Source organism: Musca autumnalis, unplaced genomic scaffold (assembly GCF_047663935.1).
Source record: "Musca autumnalis isolate F117 unplaced genomic scaffold, ASM4766393v1 scaffold_4, whole genome shotgun sequence".
Lineage (NCBI taxonomy): Eukaryota > Metazoa > Arthropoda > Insecta > Diptera > Muscidae > Musca > Musca autumnalis.
The window spans coordinates 187142485-187164922 of NW_027411977.1; the positions used below are offsets into that span (position 1 = coordinate 187142485).

At 39.6% G+C, this 22438-nt stretch overlaps 1 protein-coding gene and 2 long non-coding RNA genes across 4 annotated transcripts; 1 reads left to right on the top strand and 2 right to left on the bottom strand.

Moving 5' to 3' along the window:
* Positions 1 to 1283: 1283 nt before the first annotated feature.
* LOC141403195 (uncharacterized) lies at positions 1284 to 2125 on the bottom strand. The gene is made up of 2 exons (XM_073985374.1): positions 2094 to 2125; positions 1284 to 2034 (listed from the first exon to the last, which is right to left on the bottom strand). Exons 1-2 carry the CDS (start codon positions 2102 to 2104, stop codon positions 1284 to 1286), a joined length of 762 nt encoding a protein of 253 aa, XP_073841475.1. The 5' UTR covers positions 2105 to 2125.
* A 7023-nt stretch (positions 2126 to 9148) lies between these two features.
* Positions 9149 to 21500, bottom strand: LOC141401437 (uncharacterized). 2 transcript variants are annotated; one of them, XR_012412373.1, is made up of 4 exons: positions 21199 to 21500; positions 18957 to 20653; positions 18733 to 18897; positions 9149 to 9791 (listed from the first exon to the last, which is right to left on the bottom strand). It is a non-coding gene; the product is annotated as an uncharacterized lncRNA (long non-coding RNA). The 2 variants fall into 2 exon arrangements; XR_012412372.1 differs by lacking the exon at positions 21199 to 21500 and having other exon boundaries at positions 18957 to 20465; positions 20534 to 20653.
* Positions 19420 to 21175, top strand: LOC141401436 (uncharacterized). Its single transcript, XR_012412371.1, has 3 exons — positions 19420 to 19434; positions 19751 to 20040; positions 20106 to 21175. It is a non-coding gene; the product is annotated as an uncharacterized lncRNA (long non-coding RNA).
* Positions 21501 to 22438: the final 938 nt, after the last annotated feature.

Genomic DNA, 22438 nt, shown 5'->3' on the forward strand with positions numbered 1-22438 from the left:
TAAAGCTTTTCCACGAGTCTCTTTTAGCTTTCCTGATTTCACTTTTATACCGATTGAAACCATGGTAGAATAATAAAAGGTAACCTCATTTAAAAAAATCGTAGATACATCTCTGGATTTATTGACATGCTCAATTACAGACTAATTGAACGTATCCACCCCTGCACGTCAGGAAAAAGAAAAACAATATTGGATAATATTCTGTGTGAATAATTTTAAAATTCTTTGAATAAAAATGACGAGTCTGGTGCCGACGTTAAATTTCGAGGTATATTATGAAGTGGCCGAAGACCAAATGAATGTCCAAGTGATTTGTGAAACGTCGAATCCTTTCTTCAACATATGTACCAATTTTAATGAATGTTAAACACAATTTTCACTTTGTTTCTTTATTTGTTGTTTTTATTTACCATAGTATAAATGAATGGCTGACTTCCGCCACGTTATAAAACTACGTTTTTTCTTCGCATTAATTCTGTATCACTGCGATATGGAATAGGATGCTTACAGAATTTTTTAGACATTTACAAAGCAACTGACATTTCGGAAGGCAGCCTATTGTTAGCCTAAAGAGTTGGAAATATGCCAAATCACTTGCACTCATGTTTGGCATTGAGCTTTTGCTGGGTAACGGTCAACTCCCTTAGGTAGCTCCCCCACAAAATTTCAAAATGTTAAGGACATGTCTCGGATTGTTCGTGGCTTCTCCACGAGCTCCTATAATGTTACATTATTTTCGGGGCAAATCCACATTCCCTGTAAAAATAGAAGAAACGCTTTTAAAAAATCTTTTCCGGCACTAACTAAAATGACTAATGGGCACGACAACTTACGAGGATAGTTTACAACAATGTAATTTTTTTAGTGGCTAGTCCAGGCTTCGTGACATAATGGTCCAAAATTTCTGGTAGGCATGATAGCTATCGGAAGGGTTGACTGACATTGGTCAACCTTTGCATATATTAATATTTCTCACAAACTTAAATTGTTCTAAAAACTATAACGAACAACTGCTACCATCTGCAACATTTTGTATTACGAGCTCCTTTAAAATTAAAAATCATTTCCCTCCAGCGTCGTTTATTATTCTTTGATTTTATTTATATTAAAAACATTGAATTTTAGATTTGAGACGTCACTGTCAAATATGTACATATGTGTACGCAATGATAAGCACACACATACATAGAAAATTATTGTCAAATCCGTTTTGACAATAAAATGTTGTCAAAGTTTAAATTTAGAAAAAATTGTAAACATATGATTGCATAAGGTTACCTTTTTTAATTGTACCATGGATTGAAACTCTCTCTGTAGAGGTTCCAATCGATATCAGATTTGGTGCTGTTAGCTTTATTAAAAGCTTTCCTGCTATTTTTCCTAAGCTTTGCTAGCTCGTTGTTCCACCAGACTGGTTGAGTTCTCCTACCAGGATAAGATAATGGGCAAGACTTCTCATAACAACCCTGGAGGACACGCGTGAGATCTGCAACTTGGCCATCTATTTCCTCCGTTGTGCGTGGTTCAGGGAACTCACACAACCTCGAGGAAACGAGGGAGTTGTAGTTTTCCCAGTTTGTCCTCCTTGGATTCCTATGAGGCGGTTGCCTTTTACTTCCATGGTGGACTTGAAAGTGTATCGCTCTGTGATCTGAAAAGGAGCACTCCTCCGATACCCTCCAGTCCACTATGGCTGTATCTTCCATATTTGTAAGGGTGAGATCAATAACCTCCTCCCTTACCCTATTATGGAAGGTGGCAGTGTTACCCCTATTACATACTCGTAGATTATTAGCTAAAATAAAATCGAATATGGACTCACCTCTCGCATTGGTGTCTCTACTTCCCCAGTGGAAGTGATGTGCATTTGCATCGCAGCCCATCACCAACCTGCATCTGCCCGTCGTCTCCTCCACTAGTTTGCGCACCAGTCCGCTTGGTGGGTCGGGAGCCTCATACGGCATGTAGACCGAGGCCAGAACTAAAGCCCTACCGGTAACTTCGTCTAGCCTCACTACAGTCGTATCGCCATCACTGTAATTGTAGAGTTGAATAAGGTTTAGACTTTTCCTAGCTACAATACAGGTTCTTACCTTGTCTCCATTATTCGTATAGAATAATGAGAAGTGCTTATTGTTTAGTCCAGAAACCCTATTTTTATACAAATAGGGTTCCTGGACCAAAGCAATATCTACTGCAGAGTCTGTGAGCATGCAGCCGTCCCAGAGGTCACCAGCACCCTCTATCAACTGGATGAGGAAGTCTCTCGACTCCTCATCCTGGCAATAGAGGATTCTGATTCCCCTTTGGATAACCGCCCTGCCGAAGCCGGTCTTGCCGGCGTCAACCTCATCGGAGGTGATGGCCTTCCGGAGAAGGCGTTCCACTGCGATCCAGTGCATATCGCTGATCCTCCCATCCAGATCAGCCTTATTGATGATCGCCACACGGAGATTCTCCGGGGCGATCACCCCTTCTAGGCTCGCTGACTTCGGTGTTCTGTCATTTGAAGACCGTGAGGGCATCGGACTTGGGTCAGCTTTACTGGCCCTCCCAGGTTGAGCCCCTACTGTCTTCATATGACCGGTCCCCTGTGAGCGCGGGTCCATTAGGTTGGTCGATCGACGATCCACCACCCTCTTGGCAACAGGATGCGGATCCTCAGAGGACCTGACCCTCTTAACGCATTCCTGCGCAGATGTCCTTGAGTATCCGCTCTGCTTAGAGGTCGATGGACCATCTCCCGCCACAACCCCATGGCCTTTCACAGTTCCAGCACCGCCCTTCACATCAGAAGGGTGAGGTCTAGCAGGTGACGATGGCTTAACAGTGGTCTGTTGCCCAGTCCTCTGCACAGTCGCCCCTACTAGATCCGCACCTTTCTTTACCCCGGCGGGTTCGATGGCAGCCACCGACGAGACAGTCGACATAGGCGGTACCTTTGGCGGCTGTCTAGCTTGTGGCTGCGACCTTCCCTGCGCCAACTTCGAAACGGAAGGGATCACACCAGTGTTTCCCTTGCGTTCCGTCGTTTTCGGGGTCGGTGGAGCCAACCTGTCAAAGACGTCCGCAAAGGGCTCGAGCAGTTTGACAGCACCGGATTTGCATTTTTCCCTGTAGAGGTTGCCCTTGTCTCAGCCGCTGGGCTGGAGACTGCAGCCTCGACAGGGGTCGGAATTTGGTCAATTGGCAGGAAGATCTTTTCAATGTGAGGGTATTTCCGTTCGAAACGCCTCACAAATCGGATCTTCAGGCCAATTTCCCTAAATTCCGACTGGGTCACCTCGGAAGAGTCTTTACCAATAAACCTCTGGCAGTAGAAGACAGCTCTACGATAGTTGTATCTATCTTTCTTCTGCCGAGATTTATTGGCTTTGGTTGAGGGAGACTTGGGGGAGGCCGTCGTCGTATCCTCCTCCAAAGCATCCTCCACCAAGGCATCTTGCCTGTTTAGGGGGGGTTTGTCGGAATCGACCGACACTTCAGCCCCTGAGGGAGCCGGATCCCCGACCGTAAGGTTGGAGCTCTCCAGTGCACGAGAGAGGAGCGGTGGATGATTGAGATGGGATAATTGTAATATCCATCTCATCATCCTCCCAACTCTCCCAGTCCCATGGAGGGGGGCTCTCCTGACTTAGTCGGAGACTATCGCTGTTCCTCAGGAGCTCGAGCAATTCCCTGCTCTGCTTGTTAATGGCGTCGCTAACACTGTCCAGTGTCGTTCTATCAACGTCCCCGCCCAGGGATTGAGTATTCGCACGAGGTGCAACATTGTCCGGGTTCATAGCCATGGTCGATGATGAGGGTGTATCGGAATTGGGGTTGTTTGTTTTTATATTTAATTCTTTATCCATAAGTAGATGAGTTTATGGGGGAACTGAGGACGGACATGGCATAGCCCTCCACTACCATGACTAGGGCACTGACTACTCGCTGAGGTACCCAGGTATCAGCGAGGCTCCGTTCGAATACAGTTGGTACCCTAACTGCAAACCTTGAGAACACCGATGAGCACGAGGTCGCATAACACCCCGGTGTTAGGGGATCTCACAATTACTTTGGTAGGAGATCGCTACCAAATATATGTCACTCAATCCAGAGATACACTTTGAATTCCAGTGCACTAAATTGGTGCGTGACAGAGAGTGGATAACCTTTGGTCGATCACAGCCTCCCAGTTCAACACTACAAGAAGTCAAATGAGAAGATTGTGACGTCTAGCCCCCGCATCGCTTCAAGTTTGTTATCCCCGGCGGGGGGGCGGTCGGCAATACTTTTTTGGATTTAGAAATCTTAGAATTTCGTTTTAAATGTCTGCTAGTCTTATGGGGAGTGGACCAAGATCGATGTTAAGAATATCTCCACATACATTGAACGTTTGCCGTAAAGTTTCATCCAGGAGTGAGATATTGTTGCCTGGAATATTATGCATTAAATTCATCGTCTGAAAATATAAAGAGAAGATAGCACAAATAATTGCGCGCGTTAAATGTTGAGCGTGGCCTAAAAAGAGACAACAAAATTTATGTTTGATTAAAGTTTTTTTATAGAAAAAAGATGATGTCATCAAAACTTAACAAAAACTACAATAATTAAAGGATAATTAAATTATTTTTTTTCTTTGTTGGTAACGATAATTTTCAAATGAACTTATTTGTGTCCTAGGTTAATGCCCGTAATTTCTAGCCCTAGGTAACCGGGTAGGTAGCTACCTATTAGTTATCTTTACCTACGCGTTTGGTAATTTCTAGGTGCCATTTACCGAGGGGTGTAATTTTTGAAATCATGTGGTAACATTGGTGATTTTCATTCATGAGTTCGCAAAATCATTGCCACATAGAAGTGTTTTACATCTGTTAACACATTGGCAACGATCAACCAGGTAAAATCCTTGGAGTAAGTAACACGACCGTTTTTGGCCCGGTAACGTTACCTATGAGTTGAAATTATAAAATTTTGCTTAAACGGGAGATATCTATGAACTCATAGATAACTACGCGTAGAAATTACGGACATAAGAGTGATTGTCTGTAGTGAGTAGATAAATAATTAAGTTTTAAATTGTGCGGATTTCTAACGCCCGTTATTTGAGCGTAGGGTTACCCATATGATATAGGATTAATTTGATTTGTGTTTGTTGGACATATATTAACGTCCATGAGCACCCCTTAACAGAGCTCTTTTAGGGAGGTAGTAAATTTTAAAGAGGCCAGTTTGGCAATAATAAATATCCTGAATTATTCGTTGGTAGTCTGAGCGATTGGCTCATAAAACAATCAGGGGTTAGGATTCTAAATAAAAATCTATTGTGTTTAAATGTTTCATTGTTAGGATTAAGTTTAAAACATGATAATAAAACCATTTAATGTTTGAATGTTTGTGCTTTAATATGAATTGCTGATTTTTTTTGTAAGAGAGATGATTAGGATGTAGGTTCCCAGCAAAATGTTCGATGCCAAAGATGCTATTCAAGAATGGGTGCAAGTGAAATGGAATGTCATTTTTTCAGCATCTTCACTCATTCTTTTTACAAGAGCGTGACCCCCAAAAGATGCAATTCATTTTCAGATCCTAAGCATGTCATCTTTACTAACTCGATGGAATGGCATCTTCAATAATTCTTTGGCATGGCATCTATACCAATCCTTTGGCATGCCATCTTAACCAATTCCCAAGAATAGCATTTTCACTAATCTTTGGCATGTCATTTTCACCAACCCTTTGGCATGTAATTTTCACGTCTTGTTCGGAAAATGGAAAATGCTGTATTGAAAAATGATTTTCATTTTTTTATTTTATTAATTCAAAGAAATTAATGAAATAACTATAATTTATTTATCATCATAAAGTTTACATCTATAATTGCAGTTTGTTCTCGTTGTTGTAACAATAGTTAATATGTTTGTATTCTCATTTTTCTGCTTAATCTGACTCTGGGTCTATCAGTCGTAAGAATGTGGCTATTTCGCTATTTATATGGTTTGTAACCACAAAGCTGCAAACTTAAGTTTCTTAGCAGGATTGGTAGGGCAATTGAAAAGGTGCAGTGTGTCGTGGGGGGCCTGTGCTGTATGCTGGGCAGATGTTTTCCACGGTGTCATCAGTACTTGCCCTATAGGAATTTTGACGTCTGCACCATCCCGAGCGTATTGACCCAAAACTACTCTGGTTTGTCCTGACAGCTGGCGCTTCTCAGCTGCTATAGATGGTGGATGTTCTCCAAGGACCGCATTGACACGATTACCTGGTTGAAAGGCTTGTTGGTCTAGTGCATTGGTGATCACTTCCTTACGGTAGCGTAAAAACAAACCACACGTATTCTCTCTTTATTTCTCATTTGCCATTGCTTAGTAATGGGGAGAGTGTCTTAGCACTACTAATACACGAACTGTTCTGAGCACCCCTGATCTAGAGGTTCTCTCTTGTAACGTTAGACTTCTCTTTCTAGATTATGAGCACGGCTTGCTCTGAGTGAGTCCTCTGCTAATATGGAGATGGCCTTCAGCGCAGTTGTTGTGCTGCTTACGGATCCTATGCTATTGATCGGCAACTGGAAAGTTATTTCTGATGCTGGAAGAACTATAGCCAAAAGGGTCCTTGCTACGGGCGATAAAAGCGAAATCGGTTTGTAAGATTCACCTTTGCTGGCATCCTTTCGGGCTTCGGTAGCTGGCCTATTTTCCAGACTTCGGGAACGATGTGTTTGACAAGCGACAACTTGTAAATTTAAGTGAGAAACTTGACTTCCGGCCGTCCGAGCTGTTGCAGTCTAAACACCGCCGCTGCACGCAACAGGTTTTGATTCATCTTACAAAAGGATTTTACTTCCCATCAGTACAGTGCAGATTTCGACATTGACTCCAACTGCAGATTACTATTTCGTGAAAATTATTTTACAACGTTTTGGAAATGTCTTTTGTTTTGTAGGGGATCTACAAATCGACTTGTTGAGCAGGGTTCTCTAGAGCAGGCAAGGAAACTTTCATAATTGGTCTGTTCCTTTACTTTTAAAAATGGTAATTGTTGCAAAAATGGTAAAAGTGGTGAACTGCTCTCATATAAATTGTATGTTTTTAAAAGTAAGGAAACACTTTTCGGGTAAAAACTGGTAACTTCAGGCACGTAAAGAAACACGACTAATACCAAAGAGTGCAGTCCGACTCTACTTTTAGCTCAATGATTGGAACTTCCTAGCATAATAAATATTACATTGCTTTAAACGTACATATTTAGATAAATAAAAGAATATATACTTGTGTAAAAATAAAAACACAAAATTCATCTCTATTGGATCGATGGAATGGGTTCAAATGCTAAGGAAAAGATCGGATCTACCACGACTTCCTTTGAATTGGTTCAAATGCTGATTAAACGATCGGATCTTTCACGACTTCCTTCGAATGGGTTCAAATGCTGATGAAAAGATCGGATCTTTCACGACTTCATTTGAACCAATGCAAAAGATCCAGTGAAATCATGGCATCTCATGGAACCACTTCCATAAAATTTTGCTGGGTTATTAAGCAGTAAGTGTGTGTGGCTACTGGGGCCCTTTAAAAAAAATTTCTTTCTTTCATATGGACCAAAGGGTCAAGGATGGGCGGGCTATATGTGGGGACGAGACACCAAGTTCCCTTGTCATGGTTGTATATCGTGTTTGTGTCGTTTTATATTGTGTTTTATGCTGTTCCTTTTTCATTCCTTTCGATTGTTTGACCCCTAGGGCTGACGGTGGAAGGGTTGAGATCGCCCTGAAAGGATACGCCCCGATTGAGCTTGTCGGAACCCCACCGTAGCGCCGCAATAGGCATTACTAATATAAAAAACTGTGCAATAAGACCTACGCACAGTGCAAAAACCAATAGGGTACAATAGTTTAAGCAAAATATTTAACAAAAGCATTCGAGTGAATGATCAATAATTATAAAATTCATCATCTGACTACCGCCTACTATTCGCCGCAGTCCAATGCCTCCGAGCGAGTTATTCAATCGGTACTGGCTGCTATCAGGACTTTTGTGGAAAATGACCATCGCGACTGGGATTTATATTTATCCGACATCGAGCAAGCCCTCCGTACCTCCGTCCACTCTTCCACTGGTGTTAACCCTTTCTTCGCCCTTTTTGGGTATAATATGTTTACAAGTGGGGCGAATTATAAACTCGCCAAGCAACTAAGATCCCTAACTGACCACCAAATACAACAACTCAACAAAAACGATAAGTTTGTTGCAGGCCACACATACCAACGGCGGACAACAACAACAATAATGGGCCGGCCTCATGCTTGGCAGTGCTAATGGGGGTGGGGGGGTGAAATTTTTGTGAGGATATTGTTTAATTTCCACTGCTTTCCGTCCTTCCCGTATAGCTTATAATTTGTTCAGTCAAATTATAATAAAAAATTGAATGAGGATGTCAACAAAACCCGAAGATTTCGAAGATTTTATGTTTTGCAATATTGCTGTCAATTATTGTGTGAGTTCTAGTTGGTGGTGTGTTTGGAAATGTGGATATGGTGAAATAGGGATCGCTACGTTGAAAAATAACCACTAGCAGGGTTGTATAAAAGGTAGTAGGAAGCATGGTAAATTTACTATGCAGTAGGAATGATAAGCGTTCCACTTGATTAAGGGTGGTGTAAATGCGCTATGTCAGTAGGAAAAATCAAATGACCGTGTAAATGGTTGAAAATATTCTTCCAGATACGATAAAATGTGTAGAAACAAGTAAATAAAATAAAATTAGGCAGGGTAGGTGATGAAGAGTAGTGCGATGTAATATTCACATGAGATTGAGAGCAAAATTCTCCGTATTGGGGTATAATATTTGAAAGTTGGACAGCCGGTTGAATTGTCGTTACATATTAATATTGAATTGGTTACCAGCTGATAATACAGTCACAATAGGGAGTCATCAACTCCGAGTGAATAGATGGAAAATTGACGGATAATTACAACAAAAGAAGAAAATAGAAAATGAATGGTCAAGAAAAATGGTGTTTCATGGAAAATTAGCATCTGGCGGGATTTGCTGAGTGGAGGGCTATATAAGGCCGTGCGCCAAGGAAAACCCATAGTTTGGTTAAAGACGTTACCGTGGTGATTTTAAAGCCCAGAGAGCAGTTAAAAAAAAAAAAGTTATAATCTTGAGTTCGTTACTTTTATTGTGAACTATTGTGAGTAGAAGTAGTGGTGATGTAGTGACAAATATGGTAAATTGGTATATGTCTGTGTTTAATAGATATTTTCCGGCTGTATATTGGTTGTCCAAGAAGTGACTGCAGGCTGGACGTATTTGTTATACACAACGGCAGGAAGTCAACTTTTCCTCGGTGTGCGATTGGCAGAAGATAAAGCGGCGGTGCTGGTACAAGAATTCCTGTAGTTGTGGAAATAATTTGGTGGATGAAACGGCTACTTTCCTTGGACGTGAGGTCAAATACATTACTGGTTATAGAGCCGGACTGGGCTGGTCATCATCCATAATCTGGTGCGTCTCCGTTTCATCCCAAACCGCTGCTGTTGCCCTTAATTCAAGACACCCATCTTTATGATAATTGTGGCGTTTAAAATTTCGCTTGTTAAACACGTATGGTGTGATCTGTAAGAAACAAGATAATAAGCCAATCAATTGTTTGAACGTAAAATACCAGGTAAAAGGTGTCTTACCGTTGTGTTGTCTTTATGTGTTTTGTATGCATTTTTGTATGTGCCTTATTTTGTGCATTTTGTTAAGTTTCAACGTAACGTCTGCAAAGGAAGTTAACACGCAGTAGAGGCTGCTGATATCTGGAAAGAAAGTGAATAGGAACTTAGTTAATCAGAGAGTCCTGAAAATCATAAAATTCGATATAATTTTTATATAAATTACATTTTTTTGTCTTTCTATTTAAATTTGCCTAGCTTTGTAAGTAAATTGTCACATTGTAAGGGAAAAATACCCGGAGGTTTTGACAAAAGGCTAAGTGTTTTCAATAGGATTATCTAGTATCCTTGTTAATTTGATTTTTGGTGCCCACAGGTTTTGGCGGCAAAATACCCAGTTAAGAGAGCTCTTTTAGGTGGTTGAGAAAAGGTCAAAAGGGCGCGACATTGAGCGCGAAAAGACAAGGTAAATAGATTAATGCTTTTGTCCACTGACGATTGAAGCCATTAATATTAGTAAGAGAATCCAGGTATTATTCTTGAATTTCAATTATTGTCATTTTTTCTATTGTATAAGTTGTCAAGTTTTGAGAGATTCATCCGTATAAATAATTAATTATAATTCAATAAATTAATATGTTTTAATGTTCGTATGATCATAATTAATATGTTGTGTTGATTTTTGTAACCTGGGGGGAATTTGCAATGAAGTAAGTGTGTGAGACAAATGTGTGGTGCACGGGGGTCCAGAGAAAAGTAAGTTATGGAGGTACTGGATCCAGGAAGGGTGGGCAAGTACGGGATCCTTCCACCAAGATCCCTGCATGACGTTTCCCTTTGCTGTGTTGTTGAAATATAGTGAAAGTAGGCAATAGAATACACCCTCAATTCAATGTTAGTGTGTTGGGTTCGATTGGCGGGTTGAGTACCCTAGCCCTGGGAGTCTCTATGGTCGGGAGGACAGCCTAATCGAAAACCGAGGTCGCACACATAACAGAGATGGCGCCCAATCGAAAAAAAAACGTAATTTTTCCGAGTACCGCTTAACAAAATGGCGATTTTATATAGCCTTTGTAAAATGTGATATTCGGATAGTAACTCTGTGCAATAAGATCGACGCACATAGCCATAGAATGCTAGTAGTTTTAAAATAGAGCAAAGAAAATGATTTTAATCTTTAAATATCGGTGATATGGCATTGCATCTGAACTTAGCGATTAGGTTATAAAGTGCAGTAATATATCTAAAAATTTAAAGTAATTATTTTCTACATTTTCAAGCATGATTAAATCAGTAGCTCGTAATTCCGTGCTGGAATAAAACGATTTTGTATTGAAAATCTTTTTAGAATTCAGAAAAATTTAATAATAGTTCGAAAGCGAGGGCGTGCATATGCCAGTATAACTTCTAGGTAAAGCCATTAGCGATTTCAGATAATTAGAGTCAGTAGAAATCAGAATATTGGAAATATGCCATGAGCTTTTAACCATAAAAAAATGGATAAACATGTCATGGACACGGAAGTAAGATGCGCTATCGTGAAATGTAAGAATAAATATGTTTTGGGAAACTGTCATACATCTCATTAGGGAGTACTATATAATGAAAATAAATATAAAATACCACACACACACTGCTTCTGAAAAAGCAATATCCCCCAAAATTTTATGTTGTAATTGTCTAATTTAGAAATTTGTGTTTAGAAGCCGTATAAATTAGTACATTAAAATCGTATTTAAATCTTTAACCCTGATTGATAAAACGAATTTCAATATACATCTTTTGGGAAATACAATCTGTTCTGGTTTATTCGCCTGGTAACGAAATAGGCTACGATTCACTGTACATGTCATGAGTTACTACAACACACGCCATAGTAAAAATAAGAAAAGAAGTAGACCCGAATCTTTTGATTTGAACCGATCGACTTATTTTCCTGGGTATCATAAACAGAGAAGAATGGCTGAAAATAATAATATGAATTCATTTCAATTTACTGATCTATCCGATTCGATAACGAGAAGAGATAACTTTAGTCAAATACATGCGAATGGGGTTAATCAAAATAATAACGAACCAGCAGGTTCAATAACATCTGATTTGCATGGACTGGTTCAAGATGAAGCCGCCTCTGTCCAAAAGTCTTTAGAAGATAAAGTTAAGAAAATGGTCGAAACTGAAATATCTGATGTTAAAAAAATGATCGAGTCGTTGGCAAAGGGAATGAAAGAACTATCCACTGTAGTACATGCCTCAACGGCAGCGCAACAGTCCAAAAATAATACTTCAAATTGTAATTCCAACAATGTTGTTAATGATATATCCGCTAACAACGATAATTTGATGCGAAGTGTAAACACACAGCCCTATAGGCAAATTCCTAGTGCCGATCCAACACCACCATATAGCCATGGAAATTTCCCAATGCCAACTGCCAATTATGAACCATTAAAAATACGCGTTGATAAGTTAGGTTTAAACTTTAGCGGTGACCCAAGGGAACTGAGAGTCAACGATTTCATCAAACGATTGGAGATAATGCGAGCCCAGTATAATATTCCGTGGGCTGAGGTTTTGAGAGATTTCTCTTTCCTTGTGTCAGGTCCGGCTAGAGAATGGTACTGGCTGTATAGACAAAATGCAATATATACTGATTGGGAAGGGTTAAAGGAAGCCCTTCTAAGCCAGTATCAGTCCCCTCAGTCTAAGTTCGATATACTTAGGGATTTGTTGGAACGAAAACAGCGGTATAATGAGAGTGTTAATGCCTATTTTCTTGAGATGGGGATCTTGCGCTCTAGATTGTTACAACCGATTTATGAGCATGAGATGGTAAAGATCTTGAGAGGGAATATTCGTGAAGACATCAAAAGGCATGTGTATCAAATGTCGATTTCGACAGTTGAACAATTGCGTATTGAATGTATAGAAGCGGAGCGTAATTTCCCCAGGCGTGAAAATAGGCCTACGCCCGTTCCACAAAGACCCATAAGACAAGTAAATGAGATCTACGAGGAACTGTATGAAGATCCTACCGAGGTAACAGAGGGAGATGTCGAAGAAAATGTGTCGGCTGTTAGAATGCAGAACCAGTCAAGAAATCCAATAGTCTGTTGGAACTGCCGTGAAAAGGGACATGTATTCATGGACTGTCCGGCCGAATTTAGGAAGCTATTCTGCTATAGGTGTGGCAAAGCAGATACCGTAACTCCAAAATGTCCTGTATGTCAGCAGGGAAACTCGAGGAGGGGTGTGGAAAAGACAGGGGAGACACACCCTGTGGAAAACCCTGTGAATCAGAAATTTTAAATCCCAAGAGGGTTCAAATTAAGAGTAGCAACAAAGAGAAATTAGTTAAGGATAGTGTTAAGGTTGATATTCAAAATTTTACAGCAGCTCAGAGGCACCATGTTCCACTGGAGCAAAGGCAACTTAACTATGAAAAAGTAAAGGAAAGAATCTTCAATTCAGAGATTGGCGTAATACCCCAGAAAATTATGAAGTTAAGACAGAAAACGAAATTATGGCGTCAAGAAAAACGATATTTGATAGATTCTATTTCGAAGGTAACTAAAGCTACAACCGATCCGAGAGTTTTCGCGGAAGTCAGTATTCAGGGGAAGGCCTTACATGGACTCCTAGACACCGGTGCATCAGTAAGTATGTTGGGTAAAAATGGTAGAGAGTTTGTTGAAGAACTAGGTATTCCAGTAATGTCCATGTACAGCAGGGTTACCACCGCAGGAGGTACACGATACTGTGTTCTGGGTAAAATAAAGACCTCCATAAAGTACCAGGACCAGGAAAAAGAGATAACCTTGTTTCTATGTCCCCAATTGGAACAGGAACTTTATCTGGGGATAGATTTTTGGAGACTATTCCAACTGGCACCTGACGTACTAGGTGTGGCCGAAATTGATATGGAAAAAGTTGTAAAGGACATGACTGATACCGTTTCAGATTACAAACTTAACCCCCATATATTATCAGCGAATGAAGAAAAGCGATTGAAAGAAGTCGTAGATAAGTTCATGACCTTCGAAAGTCATGGTTTAGGTTGTACTAGCGTGGAAAAACATTCAATAAAACTCATCGAAGGGGCTGTACCAGTCAAAGATCGACATTACCCCATGTCTCCAGCTGTTCAAGCTATTACCTACCAGGAAGTTGACCACATGTTAGCCCTTAATGTCATAGAAGAGAGTGAGAGCCCGTGGAGCAATAGGACCACGATTGTGAGGAAACCCGGGAAAAACCGCTTCTGTTTGGATGCCCGAAAGTTAAATAAGCTCACGGTAAAGGACGCGTACCCGCTGCAAAATATTGAAGGAATACTAAGTCGCATAGACGAAACCTTTTATATTAGCAGCGTGGATCTTAAGTACGCGTTCTGGCAGATCGAGTTAGATGAGGATAGCAAGTCGTATACAGCTTTTACAATCCCAGGCCGTCCGTTGTATCAATTCCGCGTGATGCCGTTTGGATTGTGCAATGCTGCACAAAGATTATGCCGACTGATGGACAAAGTCATTCCCCAACGACTAAAGGAGAATGTCTTTGTGTACCTGGACGACCTGTTGATTGTATCAAGCGACTTCGACGAGCATCTTCGTTTACTAACCGAGGTAGCCGGATGCCTTAAGCGAGCGAATTTAACTATCGGGTTGACAAAGTCGAAGTTCTGTTTTCAACAGTTAAAATACTTGGGGTTTATCATAGGTGGAGGCGTACTGCGCACCGACCCCGAGAAGGTCGAAGCAATTAAAAAGATTAAAGTTCCTAAAAATGCCAGAGAAGTCAGGAGTTTTCTTGGTACGGTAGGGTGGTACCGAAGATTTATTAAGGACTTCGCGTCTCTGTCGGCTCCACTCACCGACACGCTAAAGAAATCGCCAAAGTTTCAAATTTCGGAAAAAGCGAAGGAGGCTTTTGAAGACCTGAAGAAGGCCTTGACCTCCGCCCCAGTTTTACGTCACGCTGATTTCTCTAAACCCTTTTATATCCAATGTGATGCATCGGAGTATGGCGTCGGAGCGGTTCTGTTCCAGCTCAATAGCGAAGGACATGAACACCCGATTGCGTTCTATTCCAAGAAATTGAATAAGTGTCAGAGAAATTACAGCGTGACGGAGAAGGAGTGTCTCGCCGCGGTGATGGCTATCCAAAGGTTCCGCCCCTATGTGGAACTCATGCAATTTACGGTGATCACTGATCACGCGAGTTTGCAATGGCTAATGAACCTAAAGGACCTTAGTGGTCGTTTAGCTCGTTGGTCATTGCAACTCCAGGGATACAATTTCACTATTGAGCACCGCAAGGGGAAGGACAACGTGGTTGCCGATATGCTATCCCGCCTACCCACGGTCGATGAAATCGATGTGGATCAGGTCCTAGAGTTTGAAACTACCGAATTTGATAGCGATTCTTACAATGAACTTAGAGATACAGTGGCCAAAAATATTGAGAATCTCCCTGACTTGAAGATTATCGACAACATGGTGTTTAAAAAGTGCCACACATCGTATGACCCGGACGCCCAGGAGTTCCAGTGGAAATTGTGGGTCCCGGAGACATTAACCCATGTTTTGATTGAACAAGCTCACGATAGGACCACGTCAGCTCATGGTGGTATTTCTAAAACCCTACACCGGCTAAGGGAAAAGTATTACTGGCCACAGATGGCATCACAGGTCAGAAAATATGTTTCTAATTGCACCGTGTGCAAAGAGACAAAGCCTACCAATGAGCAGACTCAACCCACGATAGGAAGTGAAGTGGTGACACTACTCCCCTTCCAAAAACTCTACATTGATTTCCTGGGAAAATATCCACGCTCGAAAAGTGGCAACTCATTCATTTTCATAGTTGTTGACCACTTCAGCAAATTTACCTTCTTGAAGGCAATGCGCGAGGCAACCGCTTCAAATGTGGTTAAATTTATGGTTGAGGATATTTTCCGGAAGTTTGGTGTACCCGAGACGATACATTCTGACAACGGGGCACAATTCATATCGAAGACCTTCAAAGATATGATTAAAACATATGGGATAAATCATATCCAAACCGCTCCATATGCCCCGCAGTCAAATGCATCCGAACGGGTCAACCAGTCCGTGCTGTCAGCCATTAGGGCATATCTAGAGAATGACCACAGGGACTGGGATCTATATCTAACAGATATTGAATGTGCATTGCGAACATCCATACACAGTGCGACTGGAGTAACTCCATTTTTCGCCTTATTTGGTCACAGTATGTATACCCATGGGGCAGATTATAAGTTAGCCAGGAAACTGCTGTCCATGACAGACCATGAAATTAGGCAGGTGGAGCGAAACGACAGAATGGAACTGATTCGTAACAAAATCCGGCAGAATATGCACCAGGCATATGTACAAAGCGCAAAAAGATATAACGCTCGAGCCCGCATGATTACATTCTCTCCCGGTCAAGAGGTATACAAAAGGAACCATGTCCTCAGTGACTTTGGGAAGAATTTTAATGCAAAATTCGCTCGCAAATTTACAAAATGCCGTATCTTGAAGCCAGTAGGAAATAATATGTACTCCCTTGAAGATTTAAATGGAAAGCCAATGGGGGTATGCCATGCCAAAGACCTCAAAAGATGAAAGCTCGTCGCGAGGAAACTAGACCGTTGCGAGGGAGTAAAACTTTCTACGTTTGTGTAAAACCACCATGTCATAAGAATCAAGAATAACTATTTCCCATCATACCGCGACTATGTTCATTCAAAGGATATATTCATGAAGTGACGCATCTATTCATGGGGCGAAAGGATATTATTCATGCCTCTTTGGTTCAAAATGATTTCAGTCAGCTAAGAGTTTTGATAGGGCAAATTGAAACATTTTCGTAAAATCCTTTTTATAATGCATTTAACAGAAGTGATAAGTGAATAGTATTATCAGTGGTTTTTTGAAATAAACGTTTTGGCGAAGACGGCCACATTATCAAGGGGAAATCGAATTAGCACACCCTACGATTTTTAATTTAACTAAATCCCTTCGAAGATTTTCGTAAAAAATGCAAATTTTTTCACTTTATCCTGCTTTTAAGATAAGAATTGGAACCCGAATTTACTTTACTGTCATTTTTATTCCAAAAGGTAAAATAACCCAAGTGGTTCCATATGGAACCACCGCAGTGATTGGGCTAATTCAATTAATATGCAACAATTAATTTTATTAAAGTTAATTCATATTCAAAACGTATTCAACAAACCATTTTTTTGAAAAAAAAAAAAAAACAAAAAAATTTATCAATTCGGAATCTCTAAATATATCCCAATAGCGGACCATTTTTCGTAATGTACACTTAAACCTCAGAAAGTCGCCAAAATTTCAAAAACGAATGTACAATTGGATCTGAAATTATTGGAATTGTTAACTGATTACCGAAATTTAAATATAAAGTGCAAAGACTTTTCAAAAAGTGTTTACGGTCGATGATTCATTCAAGAAAATATTCGACTTGGAAGGGGTTTATAGAAAGAAGATCAATACAATGCACCTTATTTGAGGAAGATCAACTTATGATACTATTTGTTATTCAAAATTATACGTCTGAATAACACCAAAGACCTACCGGTACAAAACTGTCAACAAAGCATTAGGTGAACACGTAGCACATGAGTATGGTTAAAAGTATAACCCCTTTCTAACAATAAAGGTTTTTGAGGTTTGCTGAAATTGGTTAATATCCATGAAAGTAGGCATATACTATTCAAGATAAATGTTTTCTGGATTATTGAGTTTAAATTTAATCGTTTTTAAGCTCCGGGAAACATATTATCTTGCGGTTTCACTAGACTATCTCCCATTTGCCTTATGTTTAGAAAATTATTGAAGTTGGCGTAGGTACCATAGAGATGAACATAGGTTTATCGTTGCATACTTCACGACGTATCGGTAAAATTCAGTCCAGATGGATAAAAATTTATAAAATCAATAGCTCAACGCATCATATTACAGGTTGTAATGAAAATGTTTGTGGCAAACGGACTTTACCGAGGCACACTGCTGGTGGGTACATCCCACTATTCGCAAATTTACAAAGATGAACAAGAATATGATGTTTCTATGAACTACTTACCTCCATGAATTTGTTTACATAAAAAAAAAATCGGAAAAACTAGAATTCCCATCAGTCCTTGGGACCCATGGTGTACCCCATATAATACCCTTCTGACACTGAAATTTCGGGACTGGTGGAGAGTATAACTAGCAGACTGGAACTTATTCCCAAACGAAAGGGATTTAAAATTGAATATGGACGAAAATATTGAAACTATTCACAATATTAGGATTCTTTTAAGGTGTGCTAATTATGTGACCAACACTGTAAATCAGCAACCATTAGGTCAGTAGATTGTTTCCCTTTAATCCAAAAACCATTTAAATCAGTGTATGTTAAAACCAATGCGCATTTATTTAAACTTGGTTTTCGAAAGGTAATAGGGTCTAATCATAAAATGTGAAACTTCGAAATTTGCTATCACAAAATACTTCTTTTCATCCTGAACGTGTAATAAAAATGACCTACGACAGTTCTGAATGTTTTATAATTACACTTGGATTCAAATTTGTTATATTTTAAAGGAGTTTCAAAATGTTTTTAGGTTTTCCTGAGGACATTGTAAATTTGTTAGGTGTTGCAATAATGCATCTACCTTATATAAATATGCATGGTTTGAGACCGACCGCAAGGGTTGACCTGCCTTGAATGAAATCTTATTTTCATATGGCACAATGCCATAAATATCAAGAGACAATAAGAATCTTTTTACACGTCAATGTTCTCCACACATTCCTTTAAGGTCATATTTTGCACTGTCAGGATGGGCCATTAAGAGTGATTACTAATGCGAACAATTCATTAGCAATATAGAATTCACATTCACGAGAGTCGCTGACGCCTATAGTGATTACATTTGCCCTAAAGAAGGTGCAACACCAATCATAATCACAATTTCCATTTGTTTATGTCGTCACTGATAACATACGCCAATGTAAACACACACACACACACATTTAATACTGACACCACGGCTACTGATTGTGTGTACCTGTCCATAATACCGACATATGCTGCATACAGCACGTCTGCTTTTGTCATCACAACTCCATACAAAGGGGTAGTTAAATGGACCATAAATAACACTTATGATTCTATATCAGGCCATCCAACGCATCACGACAGCAATCCGATCAGAAATATATGTACACCCCACCTGCGAAAAAGAAAATTTAATCAGGCAATATAAAAAAAGAACGAAAACATTATGCTTACCCTACCATTTTCCGCAAATACATACCATATGCCCGGCATGAGACAATCAGGGAGTGGGAGTTCCCCACGTGCAAAGACCTACACGGCCATGCACATCAACTTCGTCTCGTTTTCCTTGCCGAATTTGAAGTTTTGTTGCAGGCCACACATACCAACGGCGGACAACAACAACAATAATGGGCCGGCCTCATGCTTGGCAGTGCTAATGGGGGTGGGGGGGTGAAATTTTTGTGAGGATATTGTTTAATTTCCACTGCTTTCCGTCCTTCCCGTATAGCTTATAATTTGTTCAGTCAAATTATAATAAAAAATTGAATGAGGATGTCAACAAAACCCGAAGATTTCGAAGATTTTATGTTTTGCAATATTGCTGTCAATTATTGTGTGAGTTCTAGTTGGTGGTGTGTTTGGAAATGTGGATATGGTGAAATAGGGATCGCTACGTTGAAAAATAACCACTAGCAGGGTTGTATAAAAGGTAGTAGGAAGCATGGTAAATTTACTATGCAGTAGGAATGATAAGCGTTCCACTTGATTAAGGGTGGTGTAAATGCGCTATGTCAGTAGGAAAAATCAAATGACCGTGTAAATGGTTGAAAATATTCTTCCAGATACGATAAAATGTGTAGAAACAAGTAAATAAAATAAAATTAGGCAGGGTAGGTGATGAAGAGTAGTGCGATGTAATATTCACATGAGATTGAGAGCAAAATTCTCCGTATTGGGGTATAATATTTGAAAGTTGGACAGCCGGTTGAATTGTCGTTACATATTAATATTGAATTGGTTACCAGCTGATAATACAGTCACAATAGGGAGTCATCAACTCCGAGTGAATAGATGGAAAATTGACGGATAATTACAACAAAAGAAGAAAATAGAAAATGAATGGTCAAGAAAAATGGTGTTTCATGGAAAATTAGCATCTGGCGGGATTTGCTGAGTGGAGGGCTATATAAGGCCGTGCGCCAAGGAAAACCCATAGTTTGGTTAAAGACGTTACCGTGGTGATTTTAAAGCCCAGAGAGCAGTTAAAAAAAAAAAAGTTATAATCTTGAGTTCGTTACTTTTATTGTGAACTATTGTGAGTAGAAGTAGTGGTGATGTAGTGACAAATATGGTAAATTGGTATATGTCTGTGTTTAATAGATATTTTCCGGCTGTATATTGGTTGTCCAAGAAGTGACTGCAGGCTGGACGTATTTGTTATACACAACGGCAGGAAGTCAACTTTTCCTCGGTGTGCGATTGGCAGAAGATAAAGCGGCGGTGCTGGTACAAGAATTCCTGTAGTTGTGGAAATAATTTGGTGGATGAAACGGCTACTTTCCTTGGACGTGAGGTCAAATACATTACTGGTTATAGAGCCGGACTGGGCTGGTCATCATCCATAATCTGGTGCGTCTCCGTTTCATCCCAAACCGCTGCTGTTGCCCTTAATTCAAGACACCCATCTTTATGATAATTGTGGCGTTTAAAATTTCGCTTGTTAAACACGTATGGTGTGATCTGTAAGAAACAAGATAATAAGCCAATCAATTGTTTGAACGTAAAATACCAGGTAAAAGGTGTCTTACCGTTGTGTTGTCTTTATGTGTTTTGTATGCATTTTTGTATGTGCCTTATTTTGTGCATTTTGTTAAGTTTCAACGTAACGTCTGCAAAGGAAGTTAACACGCAGTAGAGGCTGCTGATATCTGGAAAGAAAGTGAATAGGAACTTAGTTAATCAGAGAGTCCTGAAAATCATAAAATTCGATATAATTTTTATATAAATTACATTTTTTTGTCTTTCTATTTAAATTTGCCTAGCTTTGTAAGTAAATTGTCACATTGTAAGGGAAAAATACCCGGAGGTTTTGACAAAAGGCTAAGTGTTTTCAATAGGATTATCTAGTATCCTTGTTAATTTGATTTTTGGTGCCCACAGGTTTTGGCGGCAAAATACCCAGTTAAGAGAGCTCTTTTAGGTGGTTGAGAAAAGGTCAAAAGGGCGCGACATTGAGCGCGAAAAGACAAGGTAAATAGATTAATGCTTTTGTCCACTGACGATTGAAGCCATTAATATTAGTAAGAGAATCCAGGTATTATTCTTGAATTTCAATTATTGTCATTTTTTCTATTGTATAAGTTGTCAAGTTTTGAGAGATTCATCCGTATAAATAATTAATTATAATTCAATAAATTAATATGTTTTAATGTTCGTATGATCATAATTAATATGTTGTGTTGATTTTTGTAACCTGGGGGGAATTTGCAATGAAGTAAGTGTGTGAGACAAATGTGTGGTGCACGGGGGTCCAGAGAAAAGTAAGTTATGGAGGTACTGGATCCAGGAAGGGTGGGCAAGTACGGGATCCTTCCACCAAGATCCCTGCATGACGTTTCCCTTTGCTGTGTTGTTGAAATATAGTGAAAGTAGGCAATAGAATACACCCTCAATTCAATGTTAGTGTGTTGGGTTCGATTGGCGGGTTGAGTACCCTAGCCCTGGGAGTCTCTATGGTCGGGAGGACAGCCTAATCGAAAACCGAGGTCGCACACATAACAAGTTAGAACTGATGAGAGAAAAAGTAAAAAGCAATATGCATAAAGCCTTCAATAATAGTGCCAAACGATATAACCAAAGAGCACGCATTGTTAAGTTTCTTCCTGGACATGTTATCCGATTTTAAAAACAACATCAACGCAAAATTTGGGAAAAAGTTTATAAAATGTAGGGTTGTTAAACCGATAGGGAATAACATGTATGAATTGAAAACTCTTCAAGGTAAACCAATAGGAAATTGTCATGCAAAAGATATAAAAATATAAAAAGGTGCAATAATTCTGTGATGACAATTTAAGTGCAATATAGGTTAAGAAAATGAATGTTTGTGAACGTCCATTTTTTTGCCTTTTGCAATTATTTTCATTATTTTCGAATTATTGGCAGTTTGATTATTACATATTTTATTAGGTTTAGGAACTATCGTGATTGCCCGGCTTGTGAGACAACAGGGTGTGGGAGTTCCCCACGTTGAAACAAAAAGGGGTAATAAACCGAAGTTGTGTAAAGAGATCATCAGAAAACCACGAAAAATTTGCATGAAGAAAAGAATCCAAAGAAAACGAAATAAAATCAAAACAACCGTAGAAACCCTCCCATCCAGCTAGTTGCGTATAAGCTTCATACCCTACAACTATTATACGATCTAGCACAATGCACCTCGTTTATGGCCTATTAATTTACCTAAGAAAAAAGAACCACCGATTGTGTCTTCATACAGGTCGGTGCAAAAAATTTTTTTCTCTCAACAAAGTCTTATAGTTAAACACATCAAGTTTACCAAGGTATAAATCTTTATACTTGTTATTATGTTTAATTCTTCCCAAGCTAAGGAAGTTTAAATGTAGAATAAAGTGCAATAATTCAGTGATGCTAGGAACATAAGTGCAATATAGCGTAAGAAATTTAATGTTTGTGAATGTTTTTTTTTTTTT